Source organism: Erpetoichthys calabaricus, chromosome 16 (genome assembly GCF_900747795.2).
Source record: "Erpetoichthys calabaricus chromosome 16, fErpCal1.3, whole genome shotgun sequence".
Taxonomy (NCBI): Eukaryota; Metazoa; Chordata; class Cladistia; order Polypteriformes; family Polypteridae; genus Erpetoichthys; species Erpetoichthys calabaricus.
This window is the reverse complement of record NC_041409.2, coordinates 77,193,219-77,205,861: the sequence shown is the minus strand read 5'-3', so window position 1 is coordinate 77,205,861 and position 12,643 is coordinate 77,193,219. Positions and strand designations below refer to the sequence as shown.

At 43.3% G+C, this 12,643-nt stretch overlaps 1 protein-coding gene across 1 annotated transcript in view; it reads right to left on the bottom strand.

Moving 5' to 3' along the window:
- Window positions 1-7,362: 7,362 nt before the first annotated feature.
- Window positions 7,363-12,643, bottom strand: part of yy1a (YY1 transcription factor a) — a 48,516-nt gene continuing 43,235 nt past the window's right edge. Inside the window, exons 3-5 of the mRNA XM_028821144.2 lie at window positions 11,923-11,983; window positions 11,591-11,749; window positions 7,363-9,220 (exon numbers count right to left, since the gene is read on the bottom strand). Coding sequence (XP_028676977.1) covers window positions 9,038-9,220; window positions 11,591-11,749; window positions 11,923-11,983 — 403 coding nt within the window. The 3' untranslated portion in view covers window positions 7,363-9,037. The remainder of the gene's footprint in view (window positions 9,221-11,590; window positions 11,750-11,922; window positions 11,984-12,643) is intronic.

Sequence of the window (12,643 nt, the reverse complement as noted above, 5' to 3'; positions counted from 1 at the left end):
TTTGAATTGACTTCTTTTCCCTTCTTTTTCATTTTCTTGTTTTTTTACGACTCAAACCTCTGAATTGTTTCTTTACTTCCTGAAATGACAGCCAAAAAGATGAGCCAGCAGATGATCAGCTAAGACGGGCCTCAAACTCCAAGCAGTTTCTTAATTAGAAGTCGATTCCTGCTGTTAATTAAAGCCGTTATTTAATTCCACAGCCTGTTGCTGTGCATGTTCTGCCACAGCAGACATTACCAAAGCGGTTGATTTATTTATTGGTTTGATCCTTCTGTCTAAGAGCACCATCACAATGTTTTGTGGAAAGCAGCAGGTCAAACATCCTGCGACGATCCTTCACCTTTATTTTCACATATTGTAAGATGGACACAGGTTAGGTGGTCATCTCTTGGTGAACATTTACCATTTTATGGGGGGAAAAAAACAAGGCAGTTAAAATGAAGGGATGAAGAGGTCAATAAATTGGTCACTGATGAAGAAAATGGCAGGAAGGGAAACCTGTAGCCCTCCAGGATTGGAGTTGGACACTCCTGGATGATGCTGAGGTTAGCGAGGAAGAAGTGTGAATGCAGAAAATGAATCTTCAGCAGCACTGCACATGATGGCTTTGTGTGAATGTGCTTTGGTGCTCATGATCATCGGCACCCATATGTGGTATAGCGGGTCTGGCCCCACTGGCAGATCTTCTTGTCACTGATGACCCGTTTGTAGGCCAAAAAAAAAAAAACTCCCTCCTTAATCTTGGCCTCATGGACATGTCTGTCTCAAATATGCCAATCCTTCACCTTCCTTGTTCTTTGCTTTCATGAAATGTTCATCAAGTTTTAAATGAAGATGAAGCAAAGATCTCTTTGGTGGGGCGACAAGTGGTAGTTTACGTGGCACATGGAGCACTCCGTTCTTTTAATGTCATGAGACTCTTCAATAGGACTTGGTCTGTCCGAGCTGCAGTGCCACCCCTTGTAGACCACCACCGCTGTTCCAGTTCTACTAGATATGTGTTATTGAACATTAGAACACTCTAGACGAGAACAGGCCATTCAGCCCAACAAAGCTCACCAGTACTATCCACTTATTTCTTCCAAAAAAACATCAAGTCAAGTTTTGAAAGTCCTCAACATCTTACTGTCTACCACACTACTTGGTAGCTTATTCCATCTGTCTATCGTTCTTTGTGTAAAGAAAAACTTTCTAATGTTTATGCAAAATTTACCCTTAACAAGTTTCCAACTGTGTCCCTGTGTTCTTGATGAACTCATTTTAAAATAACAGTGTCGATCCACAGGACTAATTCCCTTCATAATTTTAAACACTTCAATCATGTCACCTCTTAATCTTCTTTTGCCCAAGCTATATAGGCTCAGCTCTTTTTATTTTTCCTCAGAATTCAACCCCTGTAGCCCTGGTCTCAGCCTAGTTGCTCTTCTCTGGACCTTTTCTAGTGCTGTTATGTCCTTTTAGTAGCCTTTAGACCAAAACTGCACCCAGTATTCCAGATGAGGCCTCACCAGTGAGTTATAAAGACTGAGCAGAACCTCCTGTGACTTGTACTGCGCACATCAAGGCGCTATATAACCTGACATTCTGTTAGCCTTCTTAATGGCTTGTCTGGAAGACTATAGCTTAGAGTCCTCTATGACACCTAAATTCTTCTCATAAGGTGGACTCTCGATTTTCCGACTGCCCATTGTGTATTCAAATCTAACATTTTTACTTCCTATGTGTTAACACTTTATATTTACTGACATTAAATTTCATCTGCCCAAGCCTGTCTGCTATCCAAGCCCTTCTGTAATGATATAACAGATTTCAAATTATCTGCTAATGTACCTATCTTGGTATCATCTGCAAACTTAACTAGTTTGTTACTTATATTCCTATCTAAATCATGTATATATATTAAAAATAGCAGCGGCCCTAGCACTGACCCCTGCAGAACGCCACTCTTAACATCAGCCAATTCTGATGAGGTTCCTCGCACCATCACCTTCTGATTCATGTGCCTGTGCCAATTCTGCACCCATCTAAAAACATCACCCTGAACTCCCAGTTCTTTTAATTTGATGCCGAACCTCTCATGTGGCACCTTATCAAATGCTTTCTGAAAGTCAAGATTAATATCATATGCTCCACTTTGATCATATCCTTTTGTTGCCTCCTCATAGAATTCCAGCATGTTAGTAAAACACAACCTCCCTCTTCTGAAACTGTTCCTAATAACTCCTGTCCTGGCCAGGTGTTGCTTAATCTTATCCTTAATAATTCCTTCTAATTTTCCTGTGATGCATGTTAAGCTTACTGGCCTATAGTTGCTTGGATCTGCCCTGTCACCCTTTTTATATAATGGGATGATATTTGCCATTTTCCAGTCCTTCGGAATCTCTCCAGTGCACAGTGTCTTTTAATTCCCCTTTACTATTTTTGATGTACTTCACCTCATCCTTGACTGTTCTTTTACTACTAAAATACTGAAAGAATCTCTTTGGGTCGTCTTTTTGCCTTATCTGTTGTATTCCTCTCCAACTGTATTTTAGCCTCCCTGATATCCTTCTTAATGGTTACCCTCATGTTCTCATACGCTCTACGATTCACTTTGCAGTCATTAATCTTAAAGCAGTTTTTTACTTTGCAACTTCTTTTTTAAATCTTTATTAATCCACTGTGGAGTTTTTTTTTAGTTTCCTATTAATTCCAAATGTAGGTATGTATCTGTCCTGCGCGAGCTACTGCAAAACTCCGGCTGTGATCTCGTTAGCCTTCCAATTAATATCAACTAAAGAAGGGATTTTGTCTGATCTGTCAATCTATGACTGCTATTCCAAAGAAGGAAAAATGTGGAAAGGCACTTTTGAACTGCTCATAAAAACTACGAAGCTGACTTCCTTCCGAAAAGCAATCTGAGAAAGAGAAAGGAGAGGGAACTAAAATTGCAGTTAAACGGACAGCCGTCATTTTTCACTCGGCTAATTCAAAAGCAAAGGCAGACACACCGAAGCATCGTTCTGGGTGAGTCACTTGATCATTAAGCATAAGAAGTCCTTCCAAGATGGAGAGATGATAAAAAGAGGCCTTCATTGAGGCGGATGGCTAGGGAGAAATTCCTGCTGAGATTTCGAGACCCCTGGCCAGAGAAAAAGGAGTTTCTCCTTGTCATTAAACATGCAGAATACAAGCAACTTAATAACGATCAATGGCTGCTAGACTTGGTATTTTTTTCCGATCTGACCAACATGTTGAATGAGCTTAATTTACAGCTGCAAGGAAAAGACAAAACCATGGTCAATATGATTAGCTCAGTTAATGCTTTCAAACAAAAAATGCAACATTTGTCTGAGGACAACACCAGGAGCTGGTGGCCATATTGATTGACTGGACCACACTGTGCTGTGAGCTCTTGCCCACTCCTCCTACACACCAGTGACAACCGCCCTGCCAGCAGCCATGCCACCTGCACTTCGGAACAGAAAATCCACCTGAAGCTAAGTGTGTTTGGGTCTGGCCAGTACTTGGACAGGCGATGGTTACTGCTGGAAGGGGTGTTTATGATGCTAGTGGGGGGCACTTACCCTTTAAGTTTCTGCGTTGATCCCAATGCCCCAGTGCAGTGATGGGGACAATGATCTGTAAAAATGGCATGAGATGTAAAATCGAGGTCCTGACGCTCTGTGGTCACTAAAGATCTCTCTGCATCCTTCGTAAAGAGCAGGACATACCCTGATGACGTGGCTGAATTCCCCATCATGGCCCCTCCTGGCCTTTCTGGACCCCTAGTCATCCCCTATCCCCCTCTCAGCCCTTCACCATGGAACAGCTCATGTGTGCTGAGCATACTGGTGAAAGAATGGCTGTTGTCACCTTATCGAGGTGGATGTTACACATTGGTGGTGGTGGTGGAAGTGGCCCCCCCATGGTCTATGTAAGGTGCTAAATAAATGTACTGTAACTATCCAGATTCCTGCTTTGCAGCTGAAGCTGCCAGGATGGGCTTCAAACCTCATGACCTCGGCCTGAATTAAGACGGATGGATGGACTCCATCAGCTGCCACAAGTGGACGTTCCGAGGTAGCACACCCCCCATTGATCACTTGCGTTCAGCCCACCGTGTTTAACCCAAAAAAGTTTTGAAAATCAGGTCAAAAGTTCACTCCACTGGTTATTTAAAGGTAATACAACAAGGGGAGCAGCGCTGGACTCCCTCTGTGTAATTTGTATGTTCTCCCAGTGTCCATGGGCATGGGTGGGTTGGTAATGCCAAATTGGCCCGAGTGTATGTTTACCGCATGCTGAGCTGGCATCCTGTCCTGTCCCTGCCTTGCCCCCAATGCTTGCTGCGACTCTGCAGTTTAGACAATGAAGAGTTATTGTTTGATTTTGTGCCTTTCACAGTTTGTAATATTCAACACCTGATACAGTTAGGGCACTGAGACCACCTGCAGCAGTATGGAAGTACCGATTAGAAGAGAAGTGACGCTTTAAAGTGCGAGTCCTCAGTCACGGTCCTGGGGGGCCACAGTGACTACAGGCCTTTGCGCCGGCCACTTTCCAAAACAGAAGAGTCCTTTGGTAACATTTGGTATGTTACTGTATATACTCGCGTACAAGTCGGGTCTTGAAACCTGAAAAATAGATCATCCAATCAGACCCCGACTTATACGCCCGTTCAAAAATGCGACACTTAAATCTCACACCAGTTTCTCAGACACATCGAATTTTGTTGCAGCAGCGCAGTTACCAATTTCTTTCGCCACTTCAACGACTTTTAATTTAAAACCAGCTTCATATTTTCTTCTTACAATAAAGATGTATGAGGGTGTGAGATACAAAAAACACAAATCAGTGCAAATGTCGCTTTGGATTAGTTCGGGTATCACCGTGTGGTCACGTAGGCACAATACATAGAAAAAGGCTGTGTGCCCCATGGTTACTCTCTCAGGTGGGCGTTAGCATATCGTTATCTCTCGGACCAATAGCATGAGTTTTCCGTATTCGACTTATACGACCAACATTATAAAATACCGGAAATTATGTGGTAAAATCAAGTCCAGACTTATCTGCGAGTATATACCGTAACTCTCCCAAGATAAATTTAAATTGCACTGTAGAGCAGGGACCCTCAATTTTAGTCCTAGGAGACTGCAGTGGCTGCAGGTTTTCACTTTAGCCAATTTCTTCGTTAGAATACATTTATTGGCTGCTAAAGCAATTGGATTTTAGGTTTAAATTTTAGTTAACTCAATTATTCTGATTTAATCGATTGATTTAGTTTTAAGATTTCATTGTTTTGTGTTTTCTTACCCAGCCATCAGTTTATAAAAGAGCCACCAGCTCTCGAGCTAACTTGGCTCCATCTGCAATGGTGAATGTGCATCACGGAGCATGTGTGTTAATATAATGTTTAGAAATAAAAGACTGAGAAGTACACAGAAGTTGCGGATCTACAAAACACAGAAAAGGAAACGCGTCATTGTAATTAAACTGCGTCTTGGATGAATGAACACACTAACGAGCCACACGGTGAAATACCGAGTTTCTGTCTTCTAATTAGGAAACTGATCGGAATGAAGGCCCGCAGCCATTGTGGCCCATCATCACTGTGAATGAGGACCCCTCCCCCCCGTCCCCCTCTAAGGCTTCTTAGATACACTGTATTGCCAATAGTATTGGGACCCCCCCTCCAGCTCATTGAATTCCATGGGCACAGGTGTATAAACTCGAGCACCTCGGCATGCAGACTGCTGGCTTCTACAAACATTTCTGAAAGAATGGGTTGCTTTCAGGGGCTCAGTGAATTCAAGCGTGGTATCGTGATAGGATACCACCTGTGCAATAAGTCCATTTGTGAAATTTCCTCACTACTAAATATTCCACAGTCAACTGTTAGTGGTATTATAACAAAGTGGAAGCAATTGGGAACAACAGCAACCTTCCCACAAAGTGGTAGGCCACATAAATTCACAGAGCGGGGACAGCGCATGCTGAGGTGCACAATGTGTAGAAGTCGCCAACTTTCTGCAGAGTCGATAGCTCCAGACCTCCAAAATCTCAAGAACAGTACAGCATAGTGAGCTTCATGGAATGGGTTTCCATGGCTGAGCAGCTGCATCTAAGCTTTCAATCACCAAGTGCAATGCAAAGCGTCAGATGCAGTGGTGTAAAAGCACACCGCCACTGGACTCTACAGCAGCGGAGACGTGTCCTCTGGAGTGACGAATCACGCAATCCAATGGCCCAGTCTGGCCAGGAGAACGGTACTTGCCTGTCTACATTGTGTCAAGTGTAAAGTTTGGTGGAGGGGGGAATTATGGTGTGGGGTTGTTTTTCAGGGGTTGGGACTGGCCCCTTAGTTCCAGCGAAAGGAACTCTCAGTGCTTCAGCATACAAAGCCATTTTGGACAATTTCCTGCTCCCAACTTTGTGGGAACAGTTTGCGGATGGCAACATGACCGCACACCAGTGCACAAAGCAAGGTCTATAAAGAAATGGATGAGCCAGTTTGGTGTGGAGGAAGTTGAGTGGCCTGCAGAAAGAGAGCCCTGACCTCAACCCGACAGAACACCTTTGGGATGAATTAGAGTGGAGGCTGTGGTAAAAAATTCCCGTAAAAACACTTCTAAACCTTGTGGAAACACTTCCCAGAAGAGCTGAAACTGTTACAGATGTAAAGGGTGGGCCAACTCCATATTAAAGCCAATGCATCAAGATTGGGTTGTCATTAAAGCTCGTGTGTGTGTAAAGGCAGGCGTCCCAATACTATAGGGTATGTATGGCCACCACTTTAGATTTGATCAAAATCAGAGTGCAAAAAAAAATACAACTTACAAAACCTTGTAAATCACTGAAGAGGAAGGACGTGCGTATTTTCATTTATGCGGTGCTCTCAGAATATCTGGAACTCCCAACTTGTGACAATTCACCTTCCTAATTCGGTGCACTCACGTCGGCTTCCAGCTGGAAAATTCGGAGAAACGTAAGATCTGCAAAAACAAAACAAACATAAAAGGCATTTTTCGTGGAAAAGGAAAATAAACATATTAAATGTAATTCAACTAAAAAAAATGGCCTTTCCTACTGACTGGATTACGTTGTTTTACTCAAGTGGCTAAGGTGAAAGGTCAGTTACGTCCCAGTCTTGGACAAATCGGGTAGATTTGTTTTCTCTTAAGTGTCTGAACTTGTAGCTGATCTACGTGAAATTTCAGACTCGGAATCTCGTATTTCCCGGCTGTCCGAAAGCACACAAACACAGCCTAACCGTTACTTACTCAGGTCTTGATTTCTGGGACGAGCCCCTTGACATCTTGACGATTTCCCATCATCACCTGGTCCACACACCTGACATGTCTGCCTCCGGTTCCACTTTATCGTTCCTGCAATGGAGCAGAGGGTTACAGACGAGCTTCTCGTGGTCTCGTCGAGAGGTGCACTGCGATTGACCCACAATGTCTTAAATACATTTTTCAGTCATGACAAAGTATAAAGCAGGGTTTCTTTATTACAGAACAAAATCAGAGCAAAGCACACACAACATTTTGAAAATAAAACAAAAAAAATGTTCATAGACCCACATACTGTAAAGCAAACAGGTGAACCGGTCTAAACAAAATACAAAAAGAAAATACAAAAAAAACGGCAGGATTTGGACCTGCGTGCCAGCCAGGCATTCTCACTTCAGCATGTCCCAGGCAGTCTGTCTGTCCCATTAAACTCAAAGCAGCATTCTCACTAAGGTGTGTGTGTGTATGTGTGTGTGCGCACATAAAACTGCAGAATTTCACGGCTTATGCCAACAATAGAAATTCTTCACTCTGGAGAATCCTAACATCACCTGAACGTAACCCAGCGAGACCCACTTCAGCAAACGCCAGGCAGAAGCATTGTGTCCTTGAGAGGCTCAACCCTTGCATTCCGCAGCAGGATGGCGTCGGGTCTTGGACCCCTGAGCCACGGTTCTGTGTACCTCGCCTCTTCTATGAGGACAACCCAATAATAATAATAAAAAAAAAAAAATCACGTTGGCTAAGTGCTCACTTTGCAGCCTCCAGTCCTCCTTTTCTTAAGCTCTGTGCCGCTACCTGGACGCTGAGCCCCATGCTGGGAGAGCACAAGCGGCACGGGAACTCGGCTTGAAGTCCCCCCCCCCCCCCCATAAAAAAAAAAGAAATAAAAAAGGAAAAAGAAAAAAAAAAGAAAAAGTTGAGCCTTTGACATCAGGCCATACAGCAGGGGGTGGAAATAATAAAAAGTGTGACTAAAATGGTTTTAATTAACACTATTTAAATCACATTGGTATTAATGTCTACATGATTCAATACAGTTATACGATACAATTATACAAAAATGAGTTAACAATAAAGAATACAACCAAATTAGAGCCAAAAATAATAATAAAACAAACAAAAAAAAAAACAAAACAGAACAGAACAAAAAAAACCTTATGTAACTTTTTACAGAAAAAATACTTCTGAAGTATGTGTGAAGTACAGCAACTGGTAATTCTCTTCCAAGAAGATTCAATACAAGAACAGTTCAGTCCTTTTGGGAAAAAAATATAATCACACATAGCATTACTAAGCATATCCCAAAGAAAGTGTACAATATGCACACTTAGAAAGATATAAAATTAAAAAAGCAATCTGATTTCTATGCAGACAGGTGTAAATTAAAGGTGAAAATCAGTCCCATGTTTTCCTTTTCGTTTAGCACATTTGTATAAAGAATTGTCTTTTGATACCCGTCCTCCTGCATGGACCGCGTTGTGTCCGTCTCATCATTTTACAAAAACACCGGCGTGTTCTTTAAATGGGATCAGCGGTGAGAAACAGCAGAGTGTCGTCTCTGAAGGGTTTGTTTATCCTCACCTTATCAAAAAGTACTTTCTGTGTGTTTTCTTTTTCTCTTTAAAACTCTTCTAAGAAAGGACATACAAAGGAAAAGGTTGCTTTTTTTGTTTTTTTGTTTTTTTTGTTTTGTTTAGACACCATGAAGATGCTGCTGCACCAAAGAGCGGACTGAGCTGGAAGTCTGCAGCACCATTTCACTGGTTGTTTTTGGCTTTAGCGTGTGTCAAGATGTGAGACTTCAGGTTAGTCGACTGAGCAAACTTCTTATTACAACCATCAAAAGGGCACACATAGGGCCGGTCTCCGGTATGAATTCGCACATGAGTGCGTAAATTGAAGTCCAGTGAGAATCGCTTCCCGCAGCCCTCAAACGTGCACTGTAGACAGAGAGAGAGAGAAAAGAGCGAGTTAGGGCCGGGCCTCATCCTCATCCTCATCAATCACTAATGAGCCAAACCATTGTGACCCCCTGCCCAATATGCCGTTGCTCCTCCATCTGCTGCCAAAGCAGCCAACAAAAAGACCTGTGAAGGTGTACTGTGGTATCTGGCACCAGGACGTTAGCAGCAGACCCTCACACTCCTGTTACGTTGCGAGGGGTTTCATGGGACACACTGGTTTTCTGCAATGAAAGGCTTTCTTCTAGAAACCCAAACCACCAGCACACCCAGTTCAGAATTCTACACAGACTCTATCCCACTCCCCCGTAAGCCGTTTCTCATGGGCCTCACTGCTGCTCCACTCTGCCCACTATGTTCCCTTGGTTTACCTGCCACTTTTCTCCACATATTCTGGACATACGTTTGCCACCTGCTGCCCTCCTTTCTTTCCTGCAGTATTCCCTCTGTTACCTCAAATCTTTCCTCTTTTAGACTGTTCTATGCTTCCGCTCAAAGCCCCTGAACATAAGTTATTTTGATTGGGTATCCTGGAAGCCAAACTAAGACATTGCCCCCCCTCTGGAAGTCACCTGAATGGGTTACTGTTGACAAGTGTCAGTCCTCCTTCTACAACTTAATAGACCTGGAGTTGTTTCCAGTAATGATAAGCACCAGATACAAGTCTTACACAATTGTGGCTTTCAACTACTTGACTTGTTTTTTTCCACCAATTGGCTCAGGTTGGGTGGGAGTGGATGGTTTATGTTGTCTGTTTATTGATTATTTCCTGTCATGATCACAAACACGTCCCATAGATGTTTGAATGGATTGAGATCTGGGGAATTTGGAGGGCAGGACAACACCTTGAACTCTTTGTCACGTTCCTCAAGCCATTCCTGAACAACTCAATTATCCTGCTGAAGGATGCAACCTACATTGATGCATTTTGCTGCCATGAAGGGGTGTTGTGCCTGTTCTGCAGCGATGTTTGGGTAGGCAGTACGCCTCAAATTTCCCAAAGCATCACACACCCTCCACCAGCTTCCCACACTGGGTCCTGTTAAAATCTCTTCCAAACACGTTTGTGGAGGCAAAAGAGAACGGGATTTATAAGACCAAATGATCCTCTTCCATTTACCCAAGGTACAGTTCTGATGCTCGCATGCCCATTGTATGTGCTTTCGATGGTACACAGGGGGTTGGCATGAACACTCTGACAGAGCCTGTGGCCACTCACTCCTATATGCCGCAGGGTTCAATGCACTTTGTATCGTGCCACATTACTTCTGTAACTATCAATATCAGTGATTTGTGCTACATTATTCATGCCAGACCTCTTGCATCAATGAGTCTTGGGCCACTCAACATCTTAAATATAATAATTCTTTACATTTATATTGTGCTTTTCACACTACTCAAAGCGCTTCAGTGAGTAGGAAGCCACTTTGTGCCAGTATGCTCACCACACATTAGCTATTAGGTGGCAAAGTGGTGAGGGAGAAAACCAATTAAAGATTGATGATTAGGGGGCCAGAATGACTAGGCTGTGGTGGGCAATTTAGCCTGGACATTACGATACCACCTACTCTTTACAAAGGATGCCATTGGATATTTTATGACCACAGAGATCACAGGACGATGCCATTTGTATAGCACAGTGTCCCCATCACTGCACTGGGATCCACACACAGCCCACAGTGTAAGCGCTCCCTGCTGGCCTCACCAACACCTGTTCCAGCAGCAACCCAAGCTTTTCCTAGATGGTCTCCCATCCAAGTACTAGCCAGGCCGGTATACTTAGATTCAGGTGAATGACCTCTTCTGAAGTGCATGTGGTATGGCTGCTGTCAGCACTCTGTGGTTTTGCCCTTTTCATACCACTGTCAGTAGGTACTCACCACGGCTGACTATGGGCACCCCACAAACCTTGCCATTTCAGAAATGGTCTTACTCAGTCGTCCTGCCATAACGATTTGGTTTCTGTTAGGTCTCAACACTAGCCCATATCTTCTGTGTTCAGCACGTTGACTATGAGTACCTAACGTCAGCTTACCATCTAATACGTCATTGGCATTTGCCGCTGTTATGAGATAGTCAACAACAGGCGCTGCATATGGAAGTGCTCTCAATGTTTTGGCTCATCAGTGTTTGTTTACAAAGTTCCTTATCCCAACACAAACTGTAGCTAAAGAGGAGGCAGACATTTGATCAAGCTTTGTTGTAGGTGACTGCCTGTCCCTTTCAAACTGGCTATCCTAGCAGATTCTATCAACAGAAACACAATTTCAGAACAATCCTCTATGATTTCCCTTCCATACATTTCATTCTTTTAGCCAGCACACTTCTTCATGGAGCTTCACAGCTTACCTGAAAAGGCTTTTCCCCAGTGTGCACAAGCTGATGCCGTTTCAGTTTGGAGCTTTCTACAAATGCCTTCCCACATTCCGCGCACACGTGAACACGAGGCCCGTGAGTGTGCAAGTGCTTCCTCATGGCAGAGTTGTCCCTGAACATCTTTGTGCAACCCTAGAAGCAAAAGAAGGGTGAGAACCATGAAGTAACTGAACCCACCTCCACCACGTAGGACTGTGACAGCCAGTAACCCAACTAGAAATTCTAGTGGCAATAGTTCACTGTGAGATGATGAAGGATTTTAGCCAAAGCTCACCTCTCAGTACTAACCCAGTTCATTCACTTACTTTGTGAGGACATGCTATTGTCCTGGGGGCATCGTCTTCTTTAATTTTTCTTGGCTTCATCCTGTAACACAAAGATGCATCAAACACTGATTGGCCTGCAATCAACTTAAAACCACTTGGAAGATCATCAAATAGAAACAAATCATTACAGCCCAACTGCACAAAGGTGGTCCTACTGACACAATACTGGAGTTAGCCTTTAATGATCAACAGTGGATCTCCACTAATACAAAATGTCTACAGAATGTTACCAAAAAAAGAAATGTGACAGACATCTGGATCCCTACCCTCCACTCCCCAGGCACAGACCCATGTCACTTCTAAACACAGATGCCAACGTTTTTCTAAAGCACTTGCCACCCATCTGCTACTGTAATCATTTTGTCACAGACAGCCGCACATTTTTTAGTCCTCACTGTCTGGTAAATGTAGTTCACTCTTCATGTGTGTCAGTAATGGTAAATGCAGAAAAGCTTTCGGTAAAACCCAATGGCAGTTCTAGGTTTTTCATGTGCCAATAAGGAGTCTGTGTGTTCATCAGGAAAAAATTATAGGACAGCATTTTTGTTCACTCATTAATTTTCCACTGCTTATCCGAGACCTGGTCGCGACGGTAACAGTCTTAGCAGTGGGATCCATACATCCCTTTCCCCAGTCACACTTGCTAACTCATACTGTGGGATCCCAAGGCATTCTCAGGGCATATGGGAAATACAATCTT